The 25,934-nt window shown below is 42.5% G+C and overlaps 1 protein-coding gene and 1 pseudogene across 9 annotated transcripts in view; one reads left to right on the top strand and one right to left on the bottom strand.

Annotated features, from left to right (window-relative positions):
* The window catches only part of LOC106610635 (serine/threonine-protein phosphatase 2A 56 kDa regulatory subunit gamma isoform), a 60,145-nt gene that overhangs the window by 18,816 nt on the left and 15,395 nt on the right, over nucleotides 1-25,934 (top strand). For all 9 annotated transcript variants that reach the window (XR_001329939.3, XR_006770914.2, XR_006770913.2 and 6 more), the window contains exons 2-11: nucleotides 1,980-2,179; nucleotides 7,361-7,471; nucleotides 7,929-8,021; nucleotides 8,186-8,316; nucleotides 8,476-8,535; nucleotides 8,770-8,878; nucleotides 9,898-9,951; nucleotides 10,331-10,501; nucleotides 11,827-11,954; nucleotides 12,579-12,680. Coding sequence is in view for 5 of the 9 variants with exons in the window: in XM_014210072.3 (XP_014065547.1) it covers nucleotides 1,980-2,179; nucleotides 7,361-7,471; nucleotides 7,929-8,021; nucleotides 8,186-8,316; nucleotides 8,476-8,535; nucleotides 8,770-8,878; nucleotides 9,898-9,951; nucleotides 10,331-10,501; nucleotides 11,827-11,954; nucleotides 12,579-12,680 (1,159 nt within the window). In the remaining 4 variants the exon portion in view is untranslated. The remainder of the gene's footprint in view (nucleotides 1-1,979; nucleotides 2,180-7,360; nucleotides 7,472-7,928; nucleotides 8,022-8,185; nucleotides 8,317-8,475; nucleotides 8,536-8,769; nucleotides 8,879-9,897; nucleotides 9,952-10,330; nucleotides 10,502-11,826; nucleotides 11,955-12,578; nucleotides 12,681-25,934) is intronic.
* On the bottom strand, nucleotides 23,738-24,630 carry LOC145857987 (uncharacterized; annotated as a pseudogene).

Raw genomic sequence — 25,934 nt, 5'->3', positions numbered from 1 at the left:
AGTGCTCAGATTATTGCAAAGTGTGATTTCCCAGTAAGGTTATTTTTAAATCTGGCAAGTTGATTGCGTTCAAGAGATGTAAATCTATAATTCTTTAAATGACAATATAATATTTTACCAATGTTTTTTAATTTTAATTATTTAATTTGTGGTGCTGACTTGACTGCCGGTTATTGGAGGGAAACGATTTCCTCAACATCAATGCCATAGTAAAACGCTGTTTTTGGATATAAATATGAACTTGATAGAACTAAAAATGCATGCATTGTCTAACATAATGTCCTAGGAGTGTCATCTGATGGAGATTGTAAAAGGTTAGTGCATCATTTTAGCTGGTTTTATGGTTTTGGTGACCCTGTCTTTGAATTGACAAAACATTACACACAACTCTTGTAAATGTACTGTCCTAAACATACTCTAAATTTATGCTTTCTCCGTAAAACCTTTTTGAAATCGTAAAACGTGGTTAGATTAAGGAGATGTTTATCTTTCAAAGGGTGTAAAATAGTTGTATGTTTGAAAAATTAGAATTTTGACATTTATTTGGATTCAAATTTGCCGCTCTTGAAATGCACCTGCTGTTGATGGAGTGCACCACGGGTGGGACGCTTGCGTCCCACCTAGCCCATAGAGGTTAAATATTTTTTTTATTCAAGAGCATGCTGTGTCTCAACCGATGGTGGGCACAACAAACACCTCTGATGTAAAATAGTCTAAGCTTCAACATATATGAACCAAAAAAAATGGAGTACATGTTTGTGATAGTTGATTATAAAGGTGAAACTTATTTTTATTTTAAATAAATAATCAAATAGTTTGGCAAACATGTTTGTAACCTTTCAAATTATATCAAGCTCAACTATTTATATTTTTCACTGATGAAGACATGGTTGTCTCATGGTAGTGTGGCCTATGCAAAATGGGTAAACCTTGAGCACCCCTAGCTCCTGAATGTTTAGGCATTCAGGTCCAAAAAGTTATGTTCTGACCACTTCTACTATGGGCAAACATGAATAGAAGGTTTTGTTCAAATCAAAAGGGCTGCAATCAAAAAGTAATTGAAATCATATATTATTATTATTATTAGAACGCCTTATAGGAGAGGTAATTTTTTACAACAAAATATAATTTTTTTTATCTAAATGAAAGGGTCCAGACACCCTTTTTTGTGATTTCACGTTTCAGAGAAACGTACCCCAAAGACCAAATCACTTCCTCATCCTTGTTATGTAGTATTGGGGCCCCCAAAAACATGAACAAAGGCTCGAAAAACACCCAAATACATCCTTTTAGAAACGACAAAGCTCTCAGTATAGTGACACATGTGTTTAGATGTTGTACACTTGAAATTGTGTCATTATGAACTTTATCTGCGACCTTATATTACATTTTGTTGCGACTCTAGCATTTTACAGGTAACTGCCAAAATAATGGAAACACTTGAGTAAATTAGGGATACAAAGTATATTGAAAGCATGGGGTGCTTCCACACAGGAAGTTCCAGACACTTGTAGAAACTATGCCAAGGAGCATTGAAGCTGTTCTGGTGGCTCGTGGTGGCCCAACACCCTATTAAGACACTATAGGTTGGTGTTTCCTTTATTTTTGCAGTTACCTGTAGCAGCAGGCTACATGGAAAATGGAACCGCTCGAGTTGCGCAAATGGGAATATAACATTGTGGATAAAGTTCAGAATGACAACTTCATGTGTACAACATCTAAAGACCTGCATCACTATAATAAGATTTCTAAAAGGACGTATTTGGGTGTTTTTGGAGATTTTCTTCATGTTTTTTTCAGGGCCCCAATACTATACAACGAGGAAGTGATTTGCTGTTTGGGTAAGTTTCCCTAAAACATGTGAAATCACAAATGTGTCTGGACCCTTCTATAACATTCCATTTACATAAAAAAGTATTGAAAATGTATTATTTTTCAAAATAATCATTTTATAAAACTTTATTTTCTCTCTCCCTCAGACTGTGCTCCGGCGGAGCAGGAGAAGCTGTTTGTGCAGAAGCTACGCCAGTGTTGCGTGCTCTTTGACTTCCTGTCGGACCCACTAAGTGACCTGAAATGGAAGGAGGTGAAGCGGGCGGCGTTGAGCGAGATGGTGGAGTACATCACCCACAACAGGAACGTCATCACAGAGCCCATCTACCCAGAGGTGGTGCACATGGTGAGTGTCAGCAGACTGACTGGAAGAGAGTAGATGAGTCACCCTTAAGGCCAACCCTGGCTGGGGTGTATATGGCTGTGTTGAGTTGGACTGGGTAGAGCTGGTGTTATGATCATCTGTGCTACCACCCAGAATGTGCTACTTTCTGACAATCTAAGCTATCCCTCAGAATGTGCTATTTTTATTTCCCGGGTCCCACTGTTCAGAATGAAAGAGTAAGGGTAGCACGCTTTAAAACATGTTTCCAACAGAAAGAATGCAATACCATGAGAATCTCCATTGGGGCTAGCACATTCTGAGCTGTCAGGTCAGAGTTATTAACCAGATTATTAGCCTTTTACAGGGATTTGCTTTACATTTGAGCTCCACAAATTAAGAAAGAGATAGATAGTGACAACACCAGATGTAACAGACAGGAATGGGGTTAAGTTAAGGTTGAGTGCTCATTTTAACTTTTATTGAACACCTAAATAACAAAACAAGAAAACGAACGAACGCACAGTATTGCAGGCTAAACACAGCAGTGCAAAAACAACTTCCCACGAAGGACAGGTGAAAACAGGGCTACCTAAGTATGACTCCCAATCAGCAACAACGATATACAGCTGTTCCTGATTGAGAGCCATACACAAAGAAATACACAACATAGACAGAGCATAGAAATACAAAACCTAGAACATAACCAAAAACCCCAGAATACTCTAAACAAACACCCCTCTACATAAACACATATCCCAACAAACCCCGAACCACATAAAACCCCCCCTGCCACGTCCTGACCAAACGACAATAACAAATAACCCCTTTACTGGTCAGGACATGACAGTACCCCCCCAAAGGTGCAGACCCCGGATGCACCTCACATAAAAAATAAACACAAAAATAAACCCCCCAAACTAAAGGGAGGGAAGGGAGGGTGGCTACCATCACCGACGGTTCCCGTGCTACAACCCCCCCCCCAATCCTCCTACTGTGGAGGTGGCTCAGGCTCTGGCCTTAGTCCCCCACCTAACCTGTCCACCCCCGCTGAATATCTCAGGCTGAAGCGCGTCGCTGTAGACCTCGGGCTGAAGCGCGTCGCTGTAGACCTCGGGCTGAAGTGCGTCGCTGTAGACCTCGGGCTGAAGGGCGACTCTGGGAGCTCCGGACTGTAGGGCGACTCTCTCGGCTCCGGACTGTGGGCCGTCTCTCTTGGCTCCGGACTGTGCCGCCATCTCTCTCGGCTCCGGACTGTGCCGCCGTCTCTCTCGGCTCCGGACTGTGGGCCGTCTCTCTCGGCTCCGGACTGTGGGCCGTCTCTCTCGGTTCCGGACTGTGGGCCGTCTCTCTCGGTTCCGGACTGTGGGCCGTCTCTCTCGGTTCCGGACTGTGGGCCGTCTCTCTACGGGGCACTGTCGCCGGAAGCTCTAGACGGGGCACTGTCGCCAGACACTCTGGACGGGGCACTGTCGCCGGACACTCTGGACGGGGCACTGTCGCCGGACACTCTGGACGGGGCACTGTCGCCGGACACTCTGGACGAGGCACTGTCGCCGGACACTCTGGACGAGGCACTGTCGCCGGACACTCTGGACGAGGCACTGTCGCCGGACACTCTGGAACAGGACGAGTTGGACTGGGTTGACGCACTGGAGGCCTGGTGCGTGGTGCTGGTAGTAGAGGTACCAGACTGGCGACACGCACCCCAAGGCTAGTGCGAGGAGCAGAAACAGGACATCCTGGACTGGGCTGATGCACTGAAGGCCTGGTGCGTGGTGCTGGCTTTGAAGATGCCAGACTGGATACACGCACCTCAGGGCTAGTGCGAGGAGCGGGAACAGGGTACACTGGGCCGTGAAGGCGCACTGGCGGTCTTGAGCGCAGTACTGGCACCACCCTTACTGGCTGGATGCCCGCTTCCCCCTGGCAAATGCGGGACGCTGGCACCGCGCACACCGGCCTGTGAATGCTCGGCCTCGACGCCGTGCGCATCACCCCATAGCACGGGGCCTGACCAGTAACATGCTGCCTCCGGTAAGCTCGGGGAGTTGGCTTGGGGCTTAACCCTGGCCCAGCCAAACTACCCGTGTGCCCCCCCAAAACATTTCTTGGGGCTGCCTCTCAGGCTTCCATGCCAATCGTGTTCCAATATAACAGTCCCGGTCCTCTCCAGACTTTTTCCATGGTCCCTCTCCGGCTAGGATCTCCTCCCAGGTCCACGACTCCCGATAGCTTTTCTCCAGCTCCTTACCCCGCTGCTTGGTCCATATTAGGTGGGAAGTTCTGTAACGGTCGTCGTATGAAGTAGACCAAGGCGCAGCGGGTTGAGTGCTCATTTGAACTTTTATTGAACACCTAAATAACAAAACAAGAAAACGAACGAACACACAGTATTGCAGGCTAAACACAGCAGAGCAAAAACAACTTCCCACAAAGGACAGGTGAAAACAGGGCTACCTAAGTATGACTCCCAATCAGCAACAACGATATACAGCTGTTCCTGATTGAGAGCCATACCAGGCCAACACAAAGAAATACACAACATAGACAGAGCATAGAAATACAAAACCTAGAACATAACCAAAAACCCCGAAATACTCTAAACAAACACCCCTCTACATAAACACATATCCCAACAAACCCCGAACCACATAAAACAAACACCCCCCCCTGCCACGTCCTGACCAAACTACAATAACAAATAACCCATTTACTGGTCAGGACGTGACACAAATTGAATTTTCAATTTTCCTCATTGAGGAGCCTTTGACGTCACAAAGCCATACAAAAACTATAAATCTGAAGCATGAAGCAATTATCTGCATGCGTGACCCATCAAGTTAGCCTGTCGTGGTTTTTAATGTGATAGCTCATTGTGGCCTGGCATAAGGCTGTCATGGATAAGTGTGTAAACGCAATGATCCTTTTCAAGTGTCAAAGCATTTAACCTCTCTAGGGTAGGTGTCACCAAATCGTCCCACCTACGTAACAGCCAGTGTAATCCCGTGGCGCGTTATTCAAAAACCTCAAAAATGCAAAAACTTCAATTTTTCAAATATATGACTATTTTACACCATTTTAAAGACAAGACTCTCGTTAATCTAACCACACTGTCCGATTTCAAAAAGGCTTTACAACGAAAGCAAAACATTAGATTATGTCAGCAGAGTACCCAGCCAGAAATAATCAGACACCCATTTTTCAAGCTAGCATATAATGTCACATAAACCCAAACCACAGCTAAATGCAGCACTAACCTTTGATGATCTTCATCAGATGACAACCCTAGGACATTATGTTATACAATACATGCATGTTTTGTTCAATCAAGTTCATATTTATATCAAAAAACAGCTTTTTACATTAGCATGTGACTAGCATGTGACTAGCATTCCTACCGAACACTGCCGGTGAATTTACTAAATTACTCACGATAAACGTTCACAAAAAGCATAACAATTATTTTAAGAATTATAGATACAGAACTCCTCTATGCACTCGATATGTCCGATTTTAAAATAGCTTTTCGGTGAAAGCACATTTTGCAATATTCTCAGTAGATAGCCCGGCATCACAGCGCTAGCTATTTAGACACCCAGCAAGTTTAGCACTCACCAAAGTCAGATTTACTATAAGAAAAATGTTATTACCTTTGCTGTCTTCGTCAGAATGCACTCCCAGGACTTCTACTTCAATAACAAATGTTGGTTTGGTTCAAAATAATCCATAGTTATATCCAAACAGCGGCGTTTTGTTCGTGCGTTCAAGACACTATCCGAAAGGGTAAATAAGGGTGACGAGCATGGCGCAATTCGTGACAAAAAAATAGAAATATTCCATTACCGTACTTCGAAGCATGTCAACCGCTGTTTAAAATCAATTTTTATGCCATTTTTCTCATAAAAAAGCGATAATATTCCGACCGGGAATCTGCGTTTAGGTAAACAGACGAAAGAAAATAAAGCATTCAGTCGACTCGGGCACGCGCCTAAGCCCATAGTACTCTGATCGGCCACTTGCCAAAAGCGATAATGTGTTTCAGCCAGAGGCTGCCTCGATATCGTTCAGCTTTTTCCCGGGCTCTGAGAGCCTATGGGAGCCGTAGGAAGTGTCACGTTAGAGCAAAGATCCTCAGTCTTCAATAAAAAGAGCCAAGATGGAACACAACTTGTCAGACAGGCCACTTCCTGCATGGAATCTTCTCAGGTTTTGGCCTGCCATTTGAGTTCTGTTATACTCACAGACACCATTCAAACAGTTTTAGAAACTTTAGGGTGTTTTCTATCCAAAGCCAATAATTATATGCATATTCTAGTTACTGGGCAGGAGTAGTAACCAGATTAAATCGGGTACGTTTTTTATCCGGCCATGTCAATACTGCCCCCTAGCCCTAACAGGTTAATTCAGTCCATGATTTTAAAACATTCAAATCGTAATGCTTTACCCCAGCTCCCTACTGTACTCTCGCTTGTCTTCCACCCGTCAGCAGTCATCACCCAGATTCACTTTGAAGTGTTTCTCTTTTATACATCAAAGCTTCCGCAGTTAGCGGTAAAGCTAATGAGTTATTATAATCATTTGACATTGACATCTGTGAACGAATAAATGTATCTTTTCTCTTTTTAAAAGCTACATCTGGGCTTGAACTTGTTTACCTAGCTAGCAGCTCTGCAACCAACAGAAATAGCAGTGTTCTATATCCTCAGGCCACCTGCACTGTCCCATGATCTGTCTTTACTGGGAATAGCAGTTATAGCTAGCACCCCACAGGGCAAGTCAGTTGATGTTGGAGACAAATGATAACACACTTGGTTCCAATGAAAGATGTACAACTGGTTGAGTTGGCCAAGTAGATACTACTGCCCTGTTTGAATACTTCAGACATGCGCCCTTCCTTCCTTATCTCCTTCAGGTAAACACAGATCTATAAGTGACTAGATAGAGTGGTAACTTTCTCTCATCCATCACTTTCACCAATTGTATATCTGTGTTTAAGTAAGGTATGAAGGAAGGATCAAGGATGCATTCTAAAGTATTTTAACAGGGCCTATATTATTTGGACAAAAAAATTCCCAAGGCGATCCTGTTACATTCAATGTAAAATGAAACAACAGCCAGGGAAGTGTTTTGTCTACATACTGGCCTCCATCAGGGTGATCTACTGAATCTGAATAGACTTTGTTGTGCTTTTCCCACCCTCAGTTTGCAGTGAACATGTTCCGAACGTTGCCTCCGTCGTCCAACCCCACAGGAGCAGAGTTTGACCCCGAGGAGGACGAGCCTACACTTGAGGCTGCATGGCCACATCTCCAGGTACCCAGGGCATCTAATAACCCAGCTGACATGGCCCGGGTCGTGTTCATTCGGCACCAAATGGAAGAAAACAGACAAACTACCTGGTTTTGTCCTAAACACACATTTTTGTTCGTAAAGAGTTTTCTGTTGCATGTCCCAATGAACACACGACCCTGCTGTTTGAGTAAGATTTAAGTGCTGCAAATCTTACATTCTCTGAAGTACAGTGCTTTAAAATGAAAGCATATAATCAGTTTAGAATTAAAGTTAATTGGACCTTCCCTAACTCTTGGCTCAGACCAAACGAGCACATCTGTTTATTATGGATCATTATGATAGGATTTGCATTGGGGAATTACTGTGATTTTACAAAACATTTTTGTAAGGAAAGATTATGACTAGCATTTTGAACATGATCTTTCTTGATATGCATTCAGCAAATTAGGTATTTGTAAAAGGTTTTCTTTCTTTACAGCTCGTCTACGAATTTTTCCTTCGGTTTTTAGAATCTCCCGACTTTCAACCGAACATAGCAAAGAAGTATATCGACCAAAAATTTGTGATGCAGGTAAGAGCTGAAAGAAACATGGATACTCGTACATTGTTGAATGCTCACACAGTTTTATTGTGATGGCAAGAGCTGATGTTTCCAAAGTGCATTTCTTTCTTTAAGTGTAAAGTCTTGTCCTTGGTTTTGTGGAGTCTGATGGGAGTGATGTCATGTGTCCACAGCTTTTAGACCTGTTTGACAGTGAGGACCCACGGGAGAGGGACTTCCTCAAAACCACTCTCCACAGGATCTATGGGAAATTCCTGGGACTAAGGGCCTACATCAGAAAACACATCAATAATATATTTTATAGGTGAGTTTAATTTCAGCCGCTTGTTTAATCTTAGATATTTTAACACATCAAATCGATTGCTAAAGATTCAATGGTGAATTTGGTTGTTTAGTTTTATCACTACTAAGAAATGTATGTTTGGCTGTGCAACTAAATAAAATGTCTCTCTGTTTTTGACAGGTTTATCTATGAGACCGAGCACCATAATGGAATAGCAGAATTACTGGAGATACTCGGAAGGTACACTTTAAGCTCTAATCCAGCGTGTCTTGCAGTGGAGTTGGAATAGTTATTTTTGACTGTTATCCAGTCTCATGATGTCTTCTCGACTGCAGATAGGATCTCTAACCATTCATGGTCAGCTGTTGTTTATCCTTTATCCCTTTATTTTTCTGTTACTATTTTGAGGTCAGTTGAATTTAGTTTATTGTTCTTATACAGGGCCTAATTATTTGTTTCTCTCTCTATTCACAGTATAATCAATGGGTTTGCCTTACCACTAAAAGAGGAGCACAAGATTTTCCTGTTAAAGGTCCTGTTGCCTTTGCACAAAGTCAAATCACTTAGTGTCTACCATCCACAGGTAAGTCCTTCTTTTTTTCATGTTTAATGTCATGTTTATTAGGCACATAAGGTAAGAAAACAGACTGAAACAGGGAGGGACTACCTTCACTTGTCCAATAAGAAACGTGTGTTTTCATTTTCCGTTGAAAGACATTTTAAAATGTTTTCCATTGTGTGGCCCTAATGAACATGACACAGTTCTGATGATTGTTCAACTATCAGCCATGCTGCCCTGGGCTCGGTTCAGGAGGGTGAGAAGTTACAGAACGTTCAGATAGAAATGCATTGTGTAGAACAGACACGATTCTCTGTCGTCAAGAATAGGGAGTCGTTTCAGCTCTCTTCAATACATTTCGATCTGCAACTTTCTGATTTTCTTTTTTCCCTACTGGATACACCCTATGGAAATGTATAGAATTCTATGGAAATGGCTGAGTTCTAGTTCTGGCCAGTTGGCACACAGTGGTGTTGTTTCCAGTTGGGTCAGGCCTGTTCAGGCAGTGAGTGGGGGAGGTGAGAGCAGTAGCCTGGCTGCTACAAGCTAGCTGTAATCCGATACCTGGCATTCACAAGCCTGAGTTACTATGTGACAAAGGTCCTTCTCAGGGGCCTCTTGCTCTCTCTCGCTCTCTGGGCCGGTGTGTGTCTCTTTCACTGTATGACTGCTGTCAGCCAAGTGGGTCCCTTGAGCTGGTGGAACAGTTCTTAGTCTGCTCTGTGGGCCATTGCATAGCATAGTAGCTCAATTAGAGCTTGATCTATGTGTTAGCATCTGTTTTGCCCCAGCCTAATGCAAAATGAGGAAACACCCTTTACAGTAATTGTCGTTACAGTGTAGAACATAGCAGTTATATCGCCGTTATACTGCTAGTATTACTCGATCAAAGTATTACAGTTACTACACTGTAACTGCAACTTCGTGACTACAATGATTTGTTAGGGACTATTTTCAGTGTGAATGTCAACACAATAAGATTGTGTCTTCACTAATTGAATCACCACTAATTGTGTACTATATTGTGTTTTTTTCCCCCCTAGCTGGCATACTGTGTTGTGCAATTTCTAGAGAAGGACAGCACTCTCACTGAACCAGTAAGTCATGTGAAATTTCTCCTCACATTTCCTTGTCAATCGCTTGTTTATAGTATTTGATATTTGACCTGAGGCTGAAGGTGTGTTGCGTGTTCCTTCTGTGTTGTATTGCATCATCTCAGAAGGTATTGCTATAGCAATGCATATCAACCCATTTATCCAAATTGATCGGTTTTGATAAAAAAGTGTATAAATGCTCATTACAAGTTTATAAATTATTAACTCATTTATTATTAGCATATACACTATAAAAAGGTAATATTAAAGTAAATGTTAATGCTTATTCATGAAAGTCATTATAAAGTGTTACTAACTAATAGTAATATATTGGTCAATATTGGTCAATATCCACTCCACTCACTGATCATTGTCTTCCCAGGTGGTAATGGCCCTTCTCAAATACTGGCCAAAGACTCACAGCCCCAAAGAGGTGATGTTCCTCAATGAGCTGGAGGAGATTCTGGACGTCATTGAGCCGTCTGAGTTCGTCAAGGTCATGGAGCCACTCTTCAGGCAGCTGGCAAAGTGTGTGTCCAGCCCGCACTTCCAGGTGACTGACCCTCTGACCCCATGCCACGGGAACCCTGCTATTGGTGCCATTTTGATCTTTAGCATCATTATAATCTCGTGGGAAAGTAAAATTCAGTAGTGAAATGTTTTAATTGGTTCCGAGAACTAATCAGTCCATTACAATGGAAACAAAACAAGAACCAGGAATTTAACGGTTCTGCCTGGATCAGACTTGTAGTAGAGGACCGACATAATATACAGTCAGGTCCATAATTATTGGCACCCTTGATAAAGATATGACTGTATAACAAATAAGACTGTATAACATAAATAATGGAAATACTGCGCTACAGTATATTGTATGCTCCAAAAAATTGGGAAATTATATTATTTTATAATAGTACAATTGCCACAAGAAATACATTTTGTTTAACAAGTAATAAAAAATAATCTCAAAAAGATAAGGGTCAAAATTATTTGCACCCCTGTTTTCAATACTCTATCACTCTACCCATGCGAGGATAACGACACTGAGCCTTTTTCTAAAATGTTTTATGTGATTGGAGAACAATTTGGGAGGGATTTTAGACCATTCTTCCATAAAGAATCTTTGCAGATCCTTGATATCCTTTGTTTGCTCTTATGTACTGCCCTATTCAATTCAAACCATAGGTTTTCAAGGTTCAAGTACAGAGACTTGAACCCAATGTGGTCAATTAACTATTTCTTTGTGGATTTTGATGAGTGCTTGGGGTTATTGTCTTGTTGGAAGATCCACTTGCGGCTAAGATCCCTCCCAATGAGTTGTCCATTCTCATAAAACATTTTAGAAAAAGGCTGTGTCATGATCCTCGCACGGGTAGGTTGCTGGAGTATTGTAAACAGGGGTGCCAATACTTTTGAACCCTGTCTTTTAGAGACTGTTTGTATTACTTGTTAAACAAAATCTCTTCCTCTGAGCAATTGTATAGGTATTAAACAATATAACTCCCCCAGGTTTTTGAGAATGCAATATAGATCAGCATTTGTATTTATTTTATACAGTCTTTTTCGCTCATCTTTATCAAGGGTGACCATAATTATAGGCTTGAGGGAAGGATGTGACACGTTACTTTTGTCACCTTTTTGTTTCATCAATCAAGAGTACTCATCAGTAGTACTCTTATTGCCCCTCTAATGCTCCTGCAATTAAAGGGATTCACTCAAAATACATATTAATTTCCTTATCCTGAAAGCAGTCTATGGACAAGGAGAGAGTGTCCCTTTAACCTTCTGATGCCCTACAGTATATGGCTTCCCCTTTCGTTGTCATATTGAGTGAGATGTCCTCACCGATGGTGCTGTATGCTTGTGGTCACTGTGCAGGTAGCAGAGAGAGCTCTGTACTACTGGAACAATGAGTACATCATGAGTCTAATCAGCGACAATGCAGCCAAAATCCTGCCCATCATGTTCCCGGCACTCTACCGTAACTCCAAGACCCACTGGAACAAGTAAGTAGCCCCTCCACTTGGGCCGCGTTCATTAGGCACCAAACGGAAGATGACAAACTGAAATAGGGAGGGACTAATAAATTCAACTTTTTCATTGCAAAACATTTTCCGCTTTGTGGCCTAATCAGAATGCCCCATTGGTCACTTACTTCCATTTCTCAGGACATGCAGTGTCAGCCAGACCTGGGTTCAAATGTTATTTGTTTTCTTTCAAAAACGTTTTAGCTGCACTTGATTGAGCTTGCCTGGTGCAATGGAACCAATATAATAGTCCCAAAAGTGCTCAGCCATCTGGCACTCCAGGCAGACTCAATCAAACGTTCAGTTTTGAAAGATTTCCAGTAATCCAAATTAGAACCCAGGCCCTTATTGAATTTAGCTGAATTTGAAAGACATTGCCCCTTAAATGTCAACACCTTACCAAACAGTTTTATGTGGAATGAGAGTTATTTAACATTAAGCTGCTCTGAAAGTGCAGTGTTGAATGCGGAGAGCTCAACATTAGTACAGACCTACTTTACTCATTCCCCTGAATCAAATGTTGGTTTGGGCTGGAGGACAGGGCTGCCTTTTATGACATGACGGTAGACTGACTCACTTCTGTGTGTGCGTGCCTGTGTGCAGGACCATCCATGGCCTCATCTACAATGCTCTCAAGCTCTTCATGGAGATGAACCAGAAGCTGTTTGATGACTGCACACAGCAGTTCAGAACAGAGAAAAATAAGTATGTAAACAATATTATCATTTGAGATTAGCATAATTATCTGAAGTCTTGACTATAGATTGTAGTTAAGACTATGGATTATGATGTAATATTATCATTTACATTAGTATATGGCAAATGCTGACTATAGATTGTAATGTAGACTATTGCAATCTAGAAGCTTCAGAAATGAGCCTTAGTGTTTTTAATTGTCGTGGAACTAAACTATTAATTTAATACATTCAATTATTTAGCTGTAATTAATAATGAATCATAGGTTTAATGAATGTCATTTGACCTGATATTATGGCCATAGATGAGCAAATTAATCCTGAGATTTATCAAATTACATTTTTAAAACAGTTTAGATGTAATTGTAAACATTTTTGTGTGGTCTGAGTCTCAGATATGGTTTTGCATAAGGAATATTTTTGAAATTCTGTTATTTAATATGGTGGTTTATTTTTTGAAAGAAATTGCATAGAGAATATATTTTATTTGTTATTTTAGTTGTTCTACCAGTTATCAACACATTGTTCAATGTTTAAATATACTGCTCAAAATAATAAAGGGAACACTTAAACAACACATCCTAGATCTGAATGAAATAAATAATCTTATTAAATACTTTTTTCTTTACATAGTTGAATGTGCTGACAACAAAATCACACAAAAATAACCAATGGAAATCCAATTTATCAACCCATGGAGGTCTGGATTTGGAGTCACACTCAAAATTAAAGTGGAAAACCACACTACAGGCTGATCCAACTTTGATGTAATGTCCTTAAAACAAGTCAAAATGAGGCTCAGTAGTGTGTGTGGCCTCCACGTGCCTGTATGACCTCCCTACAACGCCTGGGCATGCTCCTGCTGAGGTGGCGGATGGTCTCCTGAGGGATCTCGTCCCAGACCTGGACTAAAGCATCCGCCAACTCCTGGACAGTCTGTGGTGCAACGTGGCGTTGGTGGATGGAGCGAGACATGATGTCCCAGATGTGCTCAATTGGATTCAGGTCTGGGAAACGAGCGGGCCAGTCCATAGCATCAATGCCTTCCTCTTGCAGGAACTGCTGACACAATCCAGCCACATAAGGTCTAGCATTGTCTTGCATTAGGAGGAACCCAGGGGCAACCGCACCAGCATATGGTCTCACAAGGGGTCTGAGGATCTCATCTCGGTACCTAATGGCAGTCAGGCTACCTCTGGCGAGCACATGAAGGGCTGTGCGGCCCCCCAAAGAAATGCCACTCCACACCATGACTGACCCACTGCCAAACCGGTCATGCTGGAGGATGTTGCAGGCAGCAGAACATTCTCCACGGCGTCTCCAGACTCTGTCACGTCTGTCACGTGCTCAGTGTGAACCTGCTTTCATCTGTGAAGAGCACAGTGCGCCAGTGGCGAATTTGCCAATCTTGGTGTTCTCTGGCAAATGCCAAACGTCCTGCACGGTGTTGGGCTGTAAGCACAACCCCCACCTGTGGACGTCGGGCCCTCATACCACCCTCATGGAGTCTGTTTCTGACCGTTTGAGCAGACACATGCACATTTGTGGCCTGCTGGAGGTCATTTTGCAGGGCTCTGGCAGTTCTTCTCCTGCTCCTCCTTGCAGAAAGGCGGAGGTAGCGGTCCTGCTGCTGGGTTGTTGCCCTCCTACGGCCTCCTCCACGTCTCCTGATGTACTGGCCTGTCTCCTGGTAGCGCCTCCATGCTCTGGACACTACGCTGACAGACACAGCAAACCTTCTTGCCACAGCTCGCATTGATGTGCCATCCTGGATGAGCTGCACTACCTGAGCCACTTGTGTGGGTTGTAGACTCCGTCTCATGCTACCACTAGAGTGAAAGCACCGCCAGCATTCAAAAGTGACCAAAACATCAGCCAGGAAGCATAGGAACCGAGAAGTAGTCTGTGGTCCCCAACTGCAGAACCACTCCTTTATTGGGGGTGTCTTGCTAATTGCCTATAATTTCCACCTGTTGTCTATTCCATTTGCACAACAGCATGTGACATTTATTGTCAATCAGTGTTGCTTCCTAAGTGGACGGTTTGATTTCACAGAAGTGTGATTTACTTGGAGTTACATTGTGTTGTTTAAGTGTTCCCTTTATTTTTTTGAGCAGTGTATAATAATGCCCAGTGGTTATTCTGTGACTTTAGCTAATTGGCTTTCTTTTTGTTTTTTGCCGTGGTATGGTTTTGGTATCGAGTATAATTTTAGTATCGTGATACTAAACCTACTATTGCTATCGAAGTAAAAAAATCTGGTGTTGTGACAACATAGAAATACAATGGATTTTACACAGCACACTACAATTCCCAGGATGGAATGCTTCGCCCAGGGCTACTGGCTGGCTACCGCTAGCAAGCCCAAACGAACGCTAAGTAGTTTAAATATATTGCTGTCAAGTTATGGGTGCATTTCACATTAATTTTGGGTTGTAATCATACTATAATGCTCACATGAATGTCATGCTGAACATATGTTCACTTCAGTAGCTAGGTTTTCATTCATTTCAAATGGCGACAGATTTATGTGAATATTCCAAAATCCACATTAAAACAATATGCGCATTTTCCCTCCAGAGATGTTTCCATCAAATTCACTTGTTGCAGATAAAAGGCTGTGTGTGACGATGTAGTGCACATAAAAAACCTTTTGCGGTTAAATTCCCATGAACCGAATAAAACATACAAGTTAAATGGGTTTCCATCGCATTTTCAGCTCTACTGATGGTTTTCTCACATAAAATGTTGCGTTATATAGCAAGGTATTGGCACGTGTGCTCTAGCCAACAGCGATACAGTTGAAGTTGGAAGTTTACATACACTTAGGTTGGAGTCATTAAAACTCGTTTTTCAACCACTCCACACATTTTTGTTAACAAACTATAGTTTTGGCAAGTCGGGTAGGACATCTACTTTGTGCATGACACAAGTAATTTTTCCAACAATTGTTTACAGACAGATTATTTCACTTATAATTCACTGTATCACAATTCCAGTGGGTCAGAAGTTTAGATACATTAAGTTGACTGTGCCTTTAAACAGCTTGGACAATTCCAGAAAATAATGTCATGGCTTTAGAAGCTTCTGATAGGCTAATTGACATCATTTGAGTCAATTGGAGGTGTACCTGTGGATGTATTTCAAGGCCTACCTTCAAACTCAGTGCCTCTTTGCTTGACATCATGGGAAAATCTAAAGAAATCAGCCAAGATCTAAGAAGAAAAATTGTAGACCTCCACAAGTCTGGTTCATCCTTGGGAGCAATTTCTAAACGCCTGAAGGTACCATGTTCATCTGTACAAACAATAGTACGCAAGTATAAACACCATGGGACCACGCAGCTGTCATACCGCTCAGGAAGGAGACACTTTCTGTCTCCTAGAGAACGTACTTTGGTGTGAAAAGTGCAAATCAATCCTAGAACAACAGCAAAGGACCTTGTGAAGATGCTGGAGGAAACGGGTACAAAAGTATCTATATCCACAGTAAAACGAGTCCTATGTCGACATAACCTGAAAGGCCGCTCAGCAAGGAAGAAGCCACTGCTCCAAAACCGCCATAAAAAAGCCAGACTACGGTTTGCAACTGCACATGGGGACAAAGCTCGTACTTTTTGGAGGAATGTCCTCCGGTCTGATGAAACAAAATAGAACTGTTTGGCCATAATGAGCATCGTTATGTTTGGAGGAAAAAGGGGGATGCTTGCAAGGCGAAGAACACCATCCCAACCGTGAAGCACGGGGGTGGCAGCATCATGTTGTGTGGGTGCTTTGCTGCAGGAGGAACTGGTGCACTTCACAAAATAGATGGCATCATGAGGGAGGGAAATTATGTGGATATATTGAAGCAACATCTCAAGACATCAGTCAGGAAGTTAAAGCTTGGTTGCAAATGGGTCTTCCAAATGGACAATGACTCCAAGCATACTTCCAAAGTTGTGGAAAAATGGCTTAAGGACAACAAAGTCAAGGTATTGGAGTGACCATCACAAAACCCTGATCTCAATCCCATAGAAAATTTGTGGGCAAAACTGAAAACGTGTGTGCGAGCAAGGAGGCCTACAAACCTGGCTCAGTTATACCAACTCTGTCAGGAGGAATGGGCCAAAATTCACCCAACTTATTGCGGGAAGCTTGTGGAAGGCTACCCAAAACGTTTGACCCAAGTTAAACAATTTAAAGGCAATGCTACCACATACTAATTGAGTGTATGTAAACTTCTGACTCACTGGGAATGTGATGGGAACAAAATAAAACCTGAAATAAATCACTCTCTACTATTATTCTGACATTTCACATTCTTAAAATAAAGTGGTGATCCTAACTGGCCTAAAACTGGGAATTATTACTAGGATTAAATGTCAGGAATTGTGAAAAACTGAGTGAATGTTTTTGGCTAAGGTGTATGTTCTGACTTCAACTGTATCTGCGCACTATTGACTAGAGTGCACCTATAGCCTACATGATGAGATTATTATTATTATTAGTAGTAGTAGTATTGACAAAAGAGCAACATTATTTTTATTTATCAAACGGCAGCCAAACATCAATTATGATGTCACCAGAATAACACCCTCAATATTTATTGGAAAGGAGCATCAAGATCAACTATATCATTTTGGAACTTAGCCTCCCTTGCACTGCACTACTTTGTAAAACCTTCTGCCTAGTTGTTTCGGTGGGCTGGCTCTCATCTTCTCTGTAAGCAAAGTATTCCCATAGTTAGTTTCTGGAGCCAGTTTTGTCAACAAGCTGCAGGCGTGGATGTATGATTTCTTTTTATTTGAAGAAAGGGAAAGGAGATACCTAGTCAGTTGTACAACCGAATGCTTTCAACTGAAATGTCTTATGCATTTTACCCAACCCCTCTGACTCAGAGGGGCGAGGTGCGAAAGCCACGCTGTCACCATTTTCTATTCCTTCTCTTACTTCTCAAAACTAGCTTGCCTGGCTAGCTACTGCCTCTGAGAAGATTCAGACAAATTACTAGACAGACTCGATCCCCTCAATCCGTATATGACGTGAGACACATTTGACACAGAAAGTAACACAAATTCTAGTACCGAACTGTTTTCATGTTCTAAGTATGCAAAAAGTACTGAATTGTTTTATTTATTTATTTATTTAACCAGGTAGGCCAGTTGAGAACAAGTTCTCATTTATAACTGCGACCTGGCCAAGATCAAGCAAAGCAGTGCGACACAAACAACAACAGAGTTACACATGGGATAAACAAATGCACAGTCAATAACACAATAGAGAAATCTATATACAGTGTGTGCAAATGTAGTAAGATTAGGGAGGTAAGGCAATAAATAGGCCATAGTCGTGAAATAACTACAATTTAGCAATTAAACACTAGAGTGATGGATATGCAGAAGATGATGTGCAAGTAGAGATACTGGGGTGCAAAGGAGTAAAAAAAAAATTAGATGGGGATGAGGTAGTTGGGTGGGCTATTTACAGATGGACTGTGTACAGGTGCAATGATCGGTAAGCTGCTCTGACAGCTGATGCTTAAAGTTAGTGAGGGAGATATGAGTCTCCAGCTTCAGTGATTTTTGCAATTCGTTCCAGTCATTGGCAGCAGAGAACTCAATCAATCAAATTTATTTATAAAGCCCTTATTACATCAGCTGATGTCACAAAGTGCTGTATAGAAACCCAGCCTAAAACACCAAACAGCAAGCAATGCAGGTGTAGAAGCACGGTGGCTAGGAAAAACTCCCTAGGAAGAAACCTAGAGAGGAACCAGGCTACGAGGGGTGGCCAGTCCTCTTCTGGCTGTGCCAGGTGGAGATTAAAACAGAACATCGCCAAGATGTTCAAATGTTCATAGATGACCAGCAGGGTCAAATAATAATAATCACAGTGGTTGTAGAGGGTGCAAAAGGTCAGCACCTCAAGAATAAATGCAAGTTGGGTTTTCATAGCCAATCATTCAGAGTATCTCTACCGCTCCTGCTGTCTCTAGAGAGTTGAAAACAGCAGGTCTGGGACAGGTAGCACGTCCGGTGAACAGGTCAGGGTTCCATAGCCACAGGCAGAACAGTTAAAACTGGAGCAGCAGCATGGCCAGGTGGACTTGGGACAACAAGGAGTCATCAGGCCAGGTTGTCCTATTGCATGGTCCTAGGGCTCAGGTCCTCAGAGAGAGAAAGAGAGGAAGCAAAAAAGCGAGAGAATTAGAGAGAGCATACTTAAATTCACACAGGACACCAGATAAGACAGGAGAAATACTCCAGATATAACACACTGACCCTAGCCCCCGACACAAACTATTGCAGCGTAAATACTGGAGGCTGAGACAGGAGGGGTTGGGAGACACTGTGGCCCCGTCCGACGATACCCGCGAACAGGGCCAAACAGGCAGGATATAACCCCACCCACTTTGCCAAAGCACAGACCCCACACCACTAGAGGGATATCTTCAACCACCGACTTACCATCCTGAGACAAGGCCGAGTATAGCCCACGAAGATCTCCCCCACAGCACAACCCAAGGGGGGGGCGCCAACCCGGACAGGAAGACCACGTCAGTGACTCCACCCACTCAAGTGACACACCCCTCCTAGGGATGGCATGGAAGAGCACCAGCAAGCCAGTGACTCAACCCCTGTAATTGGGTTTGAGGCAGAGAATCCCAGTGGAGAGAGGGGAACCGGCCAGGCGGTTCGTTGCTCCAGTGCCTTTCCATTCACCTTCACACTCCTAGCCAGACTACACTCAATCATAGGACCTACTGAAGAGATGAGTCTTCAGTAAAACTTAAAGGTTGAGACCGAGTCTGCGTCTCTCACATGGATAGGCAGACCATTCCATAAAAATTTAGCTCTATAGGAGAAAGCCCTGCCTCCAGCTGTTTGCTTAGAAATTCTAGGGACAGTAAGGTGGCCTCCGTATTGTGACCGTAGCGTACATGTAAGTATGTACGACAGGACCAAATCGGAAAAGATAGGTAGGAGCAAGCCCATGTAATGCTTTGTAGGTTAGCAGTAAAACCTTGAACTCAGCCCTTGCCTTAACAGGAAACAAGTGTAGCGAGGCTAGCACTAGAGTAATATAATATTTTTTGGTTCTAGTCAAGATTCTAGCAGCTGTGTTTAGCATTAACCTGTTATGGATAGGGGGTAGTATTTTCACGGCCGGATAAAAAACGTACCCGATTTAATCTGTTTATTACTCCTGCCCAGAAACTAGAATATGCATATAATTGTTTGATTTGGATAGAACACACCCTAAAGTTTCTAAAACTGTTTGAATGGTGTCTGTGAGTATAACAGAACTCATATGGCAGGCCAAAACCTGAGAAGATTCCAAACAGGAAGTGCCCTCTCTGACCATTTCTTGGCCTTCTTTAGCCTCTTTATTGAAAACAGAGGATCTCTGCTGTAACGTGACACTTTCTAAGGCTCCCATAGGCTCTCAGAAGGCGCCAGAACGTTGAATGATGACTCTGCAGTCCATGGCTGAAAAACAGTAGCGCATTTGGATAGTGGTCGATCTGAGAACAATGAGACAGGCGCGCGCGTGCACGTGAAGAGTCCATTTTACATTTTCAGCCTTTGAACGAAAACGACGTCTCCCGGTCAGAATATTATCGCTATTTTACGAGAAAAAAAACGCATAAAAATTGATTTTAAACAGCGTTTGACATGCTTCGAAGTACGGTAATGGAATATTTTGAAATTTTTTGTCACGATACGCGCCGGCGCGTCACCCTTCGTTACCCTTCGGATAGTGTCTTGAACGCACAAACAAAACGCCGCTATTTGGATATAACTATGGATTATTTGGAACCAAACCAACATTTGTTGTTGAAGTAGAAGTCCTGGGAGTGCATTCTGACGAAGAACAGCAAAGGTAATCCAATTTTTCTTATAGTAAATCTGAGTTTGGTGAGTACCAAATTTGGTGGGTGTCAAAATAGCTAGCCTGTGATGGCCGGGCTATCGTCTCAGAATATTGCAAAATGTGCTTTCACCGAAAAGCTATTTTAAAATCGGACACCGCGATTGCATAAAGGAGTTCTGTATCTATAATTCTTAAAATAATTGTTATGTTTTTTTGTGAACGTTTATCGTGAGTAATTTAGGAAATTCACCGGAAGTGTTCGGTGGGAATGCTAGTTCTGAACGTCACATGCTAATGTAAAAAGCTGGTTTTTTATATAAATATGAACTTGATTGAACAAAACATGCATGCATTGTATAACATAATGTCCTAGGAGTGTCATCTGATGAAGATCATCAAAGCTTAGTGCTGCATTTAGCTGTGGTTTTGGTTTTTGTGACATTATATGCTAGCTTGAAAAATGGGTGTCTGATTATTTCTGGCTGGATACTCTCCTGACATAATCTAATGTTTTGCTTTCGTTGTAAAGCCTTTTTGAAATCGGACAGTGTGGTTAGATAAAGGAGAGTCTTGTCTTTAAAATGGTGTAAAATAGTCATATGTTTGAAAAATTTAAGTTTTCGGATTTTCGAGGAATTTGTAATTCGCGCCACGCCCTATCATTGGATATTGGAGCGGTGTTCCGCTAGCGGAACATCTAGATGTAAGAGGTTAATACTATATCTCTTGACACATTGATGAAAATAATCATGGCCTCTAAACCTTCAAGCTGTGTACTGGACCCTATTCCAACCAAACTACTGAAAGAGTTGCTTCATGTGCTTGGCTTTCCTATGTTGAACATAATAAACGGCTCTCTGTCCACCGGATGTGTACCAAACTCATTAAAAGTGTCAGTAGTAAAGCCTCTCTTGAAAAAGCCAAACCTTGACCCAAAAAATGTAAAAAACTATCGGCTTATATCGAGTCTCCCATTCCTCTCAAACATTTTAGAAAAAGCTGTTGCGCAGCAACTCACTGCCTTCCTGAAGACAATGTATACGAAATGCTTCCGTCTGGTTTTAGACCCCATCATAGGACTGAGACTGCACTTGTGAAGGTGGTAAATGACCTTTTAACGGAGTCAGACCGAGGCTCTGCATCTGTCCTCGTGCTCCTAGACCTTAGTGCTGCTTTTGATACCATCAATCACCACATTCTTTTGGAGAGATTGGAAACCCAAATTGGTCTACAAGGACAAGTTCTGGCCTGGTTTAGTTCTTATCTGTCGGAAAGATATCAGTTTGAGTCTGTAGATGGTTTGTCCTCTGACAAATCAACTGTAAATTGTGGTGTTCCTCAAGGCTCCATTTTAGGACCACTATTGTTTTCACTATATATTTTACCTCTTGGTGATGTCATTCGGAAACATAATGTTAACTTTCACTGCTATGCGGACGACACACAGCTGTACATTTCGATGAAACATGGTGAAGCCCCAAAATTGCCCTCCCTGGAAACCTGTGTTTCAGACATAAGGAAGTGGATGGCGGCAAATGTTCTACTTTTAAACTGAAGGACCTCGGCGTTACTCTGGACCCTGATTTCTCTTTTGACGAACATATCAAGACTGTTTCAAGGACAGCTTTTTTCCATCTACATAACATTGCAAAAATCAGACATTTTCTGTCCAAAAATGATGCAGAAAAATGTATCCACGCTTTTGTCACTTCTAGGTTAGACTACTGCAATGCTCTACTTTCCGGCTACCCAGATAAAGCACTAAATAAACTTCAGTTAAGAAACTTGAGTTTCTCCCTTGATCCTAGGTCCTGGCAGAGTTGTGCAGACTCAGGACAACTGAGCTTTGGAGGAATATGCAGATTTAAAGAGGAGTCTGTAATTTGCTTTCTAATGATCATGATCTTTTCCTCCAAGAAGTTCATGAATTTATCACTGCTGAAGTGAAAGCCATCCTCTCTTGGGGAATGCTGCTTTGTAGTTAGCTTTGCGACAGTATCAAAATACATTTTGGATTGTTCTTATTTTCCTCAATTAAGTTGGAAAAATAGGATGATCGAGCAGCAGTGAGGGCTCTTCGATACTGCACGGTACTGGCTTTCCAAGCTAGTCGGAAGACTTCCAGTTTGGTGTAGTGCCATTTCCATTCCAATTTTCTGGAAGCTTGCTTCAGAGATCGGGTATTTTCTGAATACCAGGGAGCTTGTTTCTTATGACAAATGCTTTTGGTTTTTAGGGGTGCGACTGCATCTAGGGTATTGCGCAAGGTTAAATTGAGTTCCTCAGTTAGGTGGTTAACTGATTTTTGTACTCTGACATCCTTGGGTAGGTGGAGGGAGTCTTGGAAGGGTATCTAGGAATCTTCGGGTTGTCCAAGAATTTATAGCACGGCTTTTGATAATCCTTGGTTGGGGTATGAGCAGATTATTTGTTGTGATTGTGGTCCGATAGTCCAGGATTATGAGGAAAGACATTAATATCCACAACATTTATTCCACGGGACAAAACTAGGTCCAGAGTATGACTGTGGCAGTGAGTAGGTCCGGAGACATGTTGGACAAAACCCACTGAGTTGATGATGGCTCCGAAAGGCTTTTGGAGTGGACCTGTGGACTTTTCCATGTGAATATTAAAGTCACCAAAAATTTGAATATTATCTGCCATGACTACAAGGTCCGATAGGAATTCAAGGAACTCAGTGAGGAACGTTGTGTATTGCTCAGGAGGCCTGTAAACAGTAGCTATAAAAAGTGATTGAGTAGGCTGCATAGATTTCATGACTAGAAGCTCAAAATATTTGCTATCATAAATGTTAGCAACACCTCTGCCTTTGCGGGATGCGCGGGGATATGGTCACTAGTGTAACCAGGAGGTGAGGCCTCATTTAACACAGTAAATGAATCAGGCTTAAGCCATGTTTCAGTCAGGCCAATCACATCAAGATTATGATCAGTGATTAGTTCATTGACTATAACTGCCTTTGAGATGTGAGGTATCACAATCTCTTTCAATAATGGCAGGAATGGAGGAGGTCTTTATTCCAGTGAGATTGCTAAAGCGAACACTGCCATGTTTAGTTTTGCCCAACCTAGATCGAGGCACAGACAAGGTCTCAATGGGGATAGCTGAGCTGACTACACTGACTGCTAGTGGCAGGCTCCACTAAGCTGGCAGGCTGGCCAACAGCCTGCTGCCTGGCCTGCAGCCTATCTCATTGTGGAGCTAGGGGAGTTAGAGCCCTGTCTATGTTAGTAGATAAGATGAGAGCACCCCTCCAGCTAGGATGGAGTCCGTCACTCCTCAACAGGCCAGGCTTGGTCCTGTTTGTGGGTGAGTCCCAGAAAGGGGGCCAATTATCTACAAATTCTATCTTTTGGGAGGGGCAGAAAACAATTTTCAACCAGCGATTGAGTTGTGAGACTCTGCTGTAGAGCTCATCACTCCCCCTAACTGGGAGGGGGCCAGAGACAATTACTTGATGCCAACACATCTTTTTAGGTTATTTACACACTGAAGCTATGTTGCGCTTGGTGACCTCTGACTGCTTCATCCTAACATTGTTGGTGCCAACGTGGATAACAACATCCCTATACTCTCTACACTCGCCAGTTTTAGCTTTAGCCAGCACTATCTTCAGATTAGCTTTAACGTCGGTAGCCCTGCTCCCTCGTAAACAGTGTATGATCGCTTGATGATTCGTTTTAAGTCTAATACTGCGGGTAATGGAGTCGCCAATGACTAGGGTTTTCAATTTGTCAGAGCTAATGGTGGGAGGCTTCGGCGTCTCAGACCCCGTAACGGGAGGAGTAGAGACCAGAGAAGGCTCGGCCTCTGACTCCGACCAGTTGCTTAATGGGGAGAACCGGTTGAAAGTTTCTGTCGACTGAATGAGCGACACCGGTTGAGCATTCCTTTTCCTTCCAGAAGCCATGAGAAAATTGTCCGGCTGCGCAAGGATATTTATACTACTATCTGTACGTACTGGTTGCACAGACGCTATTTCATCCTTTCCTACACTTAAATTACCCTTGCCTAACGATTGCGCCTGAAGCTGGGCTTGCAGCACAGCTATCCTCGCCATAAGGCGATCGTTCTCCTGTACATTATGAGTACAGCAACTGCAATAAAAGGCATCATGTTAATGTTACTACTTAGCTTCGGCTGGTGGAGGTCCTGACGAACCACGTCCAGATAAAGCTTTTGGGGTGAAAAAGTTGAGCGAGGGGGAAAAACTAAAAATATAAACGGAATTAAAAAGTAAAAAAACGTAAAGTTGGCAGGTAGCAAAGTAAGGTTAGCAACAAACCGCACAACAGCACGTAAACAAGTCTACAAGTTGTGACCGGAAGAAATGGAAGGAAAGGCAGCCAAAGGAGGAGTTGGCTTTGGGGATGACCAGTGAAATATACCTACTGGAGCGTGTGCTACGGGTGGGTGCTGCTATGGTGACCAGTGAGCTGAGATAAGGCGGGGCTTACCTAGCAAAGACTTATAGATGATCTGGAGCCAGTGGGAAGTGAGGGCCAGCCAACGAGAGCATACAGGCCGCAGTGGTGGGTAGTATATGGGGCTTTGGAGACAAAACGGATGGCACTGTGAAAGACTTCATCCAATTTTCTGAGTAGAGTGTTGGAGACTATTTTGTAAATGACATCGCCGAAGTCAAGGATCGGTAGGATAGTCAGTTTTAAGAGGGTATGTTTGGCAGAATGAGTGAAGGATGCTTTGTTGTGAAATAGGAAGCCGATTCGAGATTTAATTTTGGATTGGAGATGCTTAACCTCTCTAGGGAAGGTGGGACGAAATCGTCCCACCTACGTAAGAGCCAGTGGAATCCTGTGGCGCGTTATTCAAATACCTTAGAAATGCTATTACTTCAATTTCTCAAACATATGACTATTTTACACCATTTTAAAGACTCTCGTTAATCTAACCACACTGTCCGATTTCAAAAAGGCTTTACAACGAAAGCAAAACATTAGATTATGTCAGCAGAGTACCCAGCCAGAAATAATCAGACACCCATTTTTCAAGCATGTGACGTTCAGAACTAGCATACCCCCCCGCAAACTTCCGGTGAATTTACTAAGTTACTCATGATAAACGTTCACAAAAAACATAACAATTTTTTAAAGAATTATAGATACATAACTCCTCTATGCATTCGCTATGTCCGATTTTAAAATAGCTTTTCGGTGAAAGCACATTTCGCAATATTCTAAGTAGATAGCCCGGCATCACAGGGCTAGCTATTTAGACACCCACCAAGTTTAGCCCTCACCAAAGTCAGATTTACTATAAGAAAAATGTTATTACCTTTGCTGTTCTTCGTCAGAATGCACTCCCAGGACTTCTACTTCAATAACAAATGTTGGTTTGGTTCAAAATAATCCAAGCGTCCCACCTAG

Source organism: Salmo salar, chromosome 09 (assembly GCF_965601325.2).
Source record: "Salmo salar chromosome 09, fSalSal1, whole genome shotgun sequence".
Lineage (NCBI taxonomy): Eukaryota > Metazoa > Chordata > Actinopteri > Salmoniformes > Salmonidae > Salmo > Salmo salar.
This window is presented reverse-complemented; position numbering and strand designations above follow the sequence as displayed.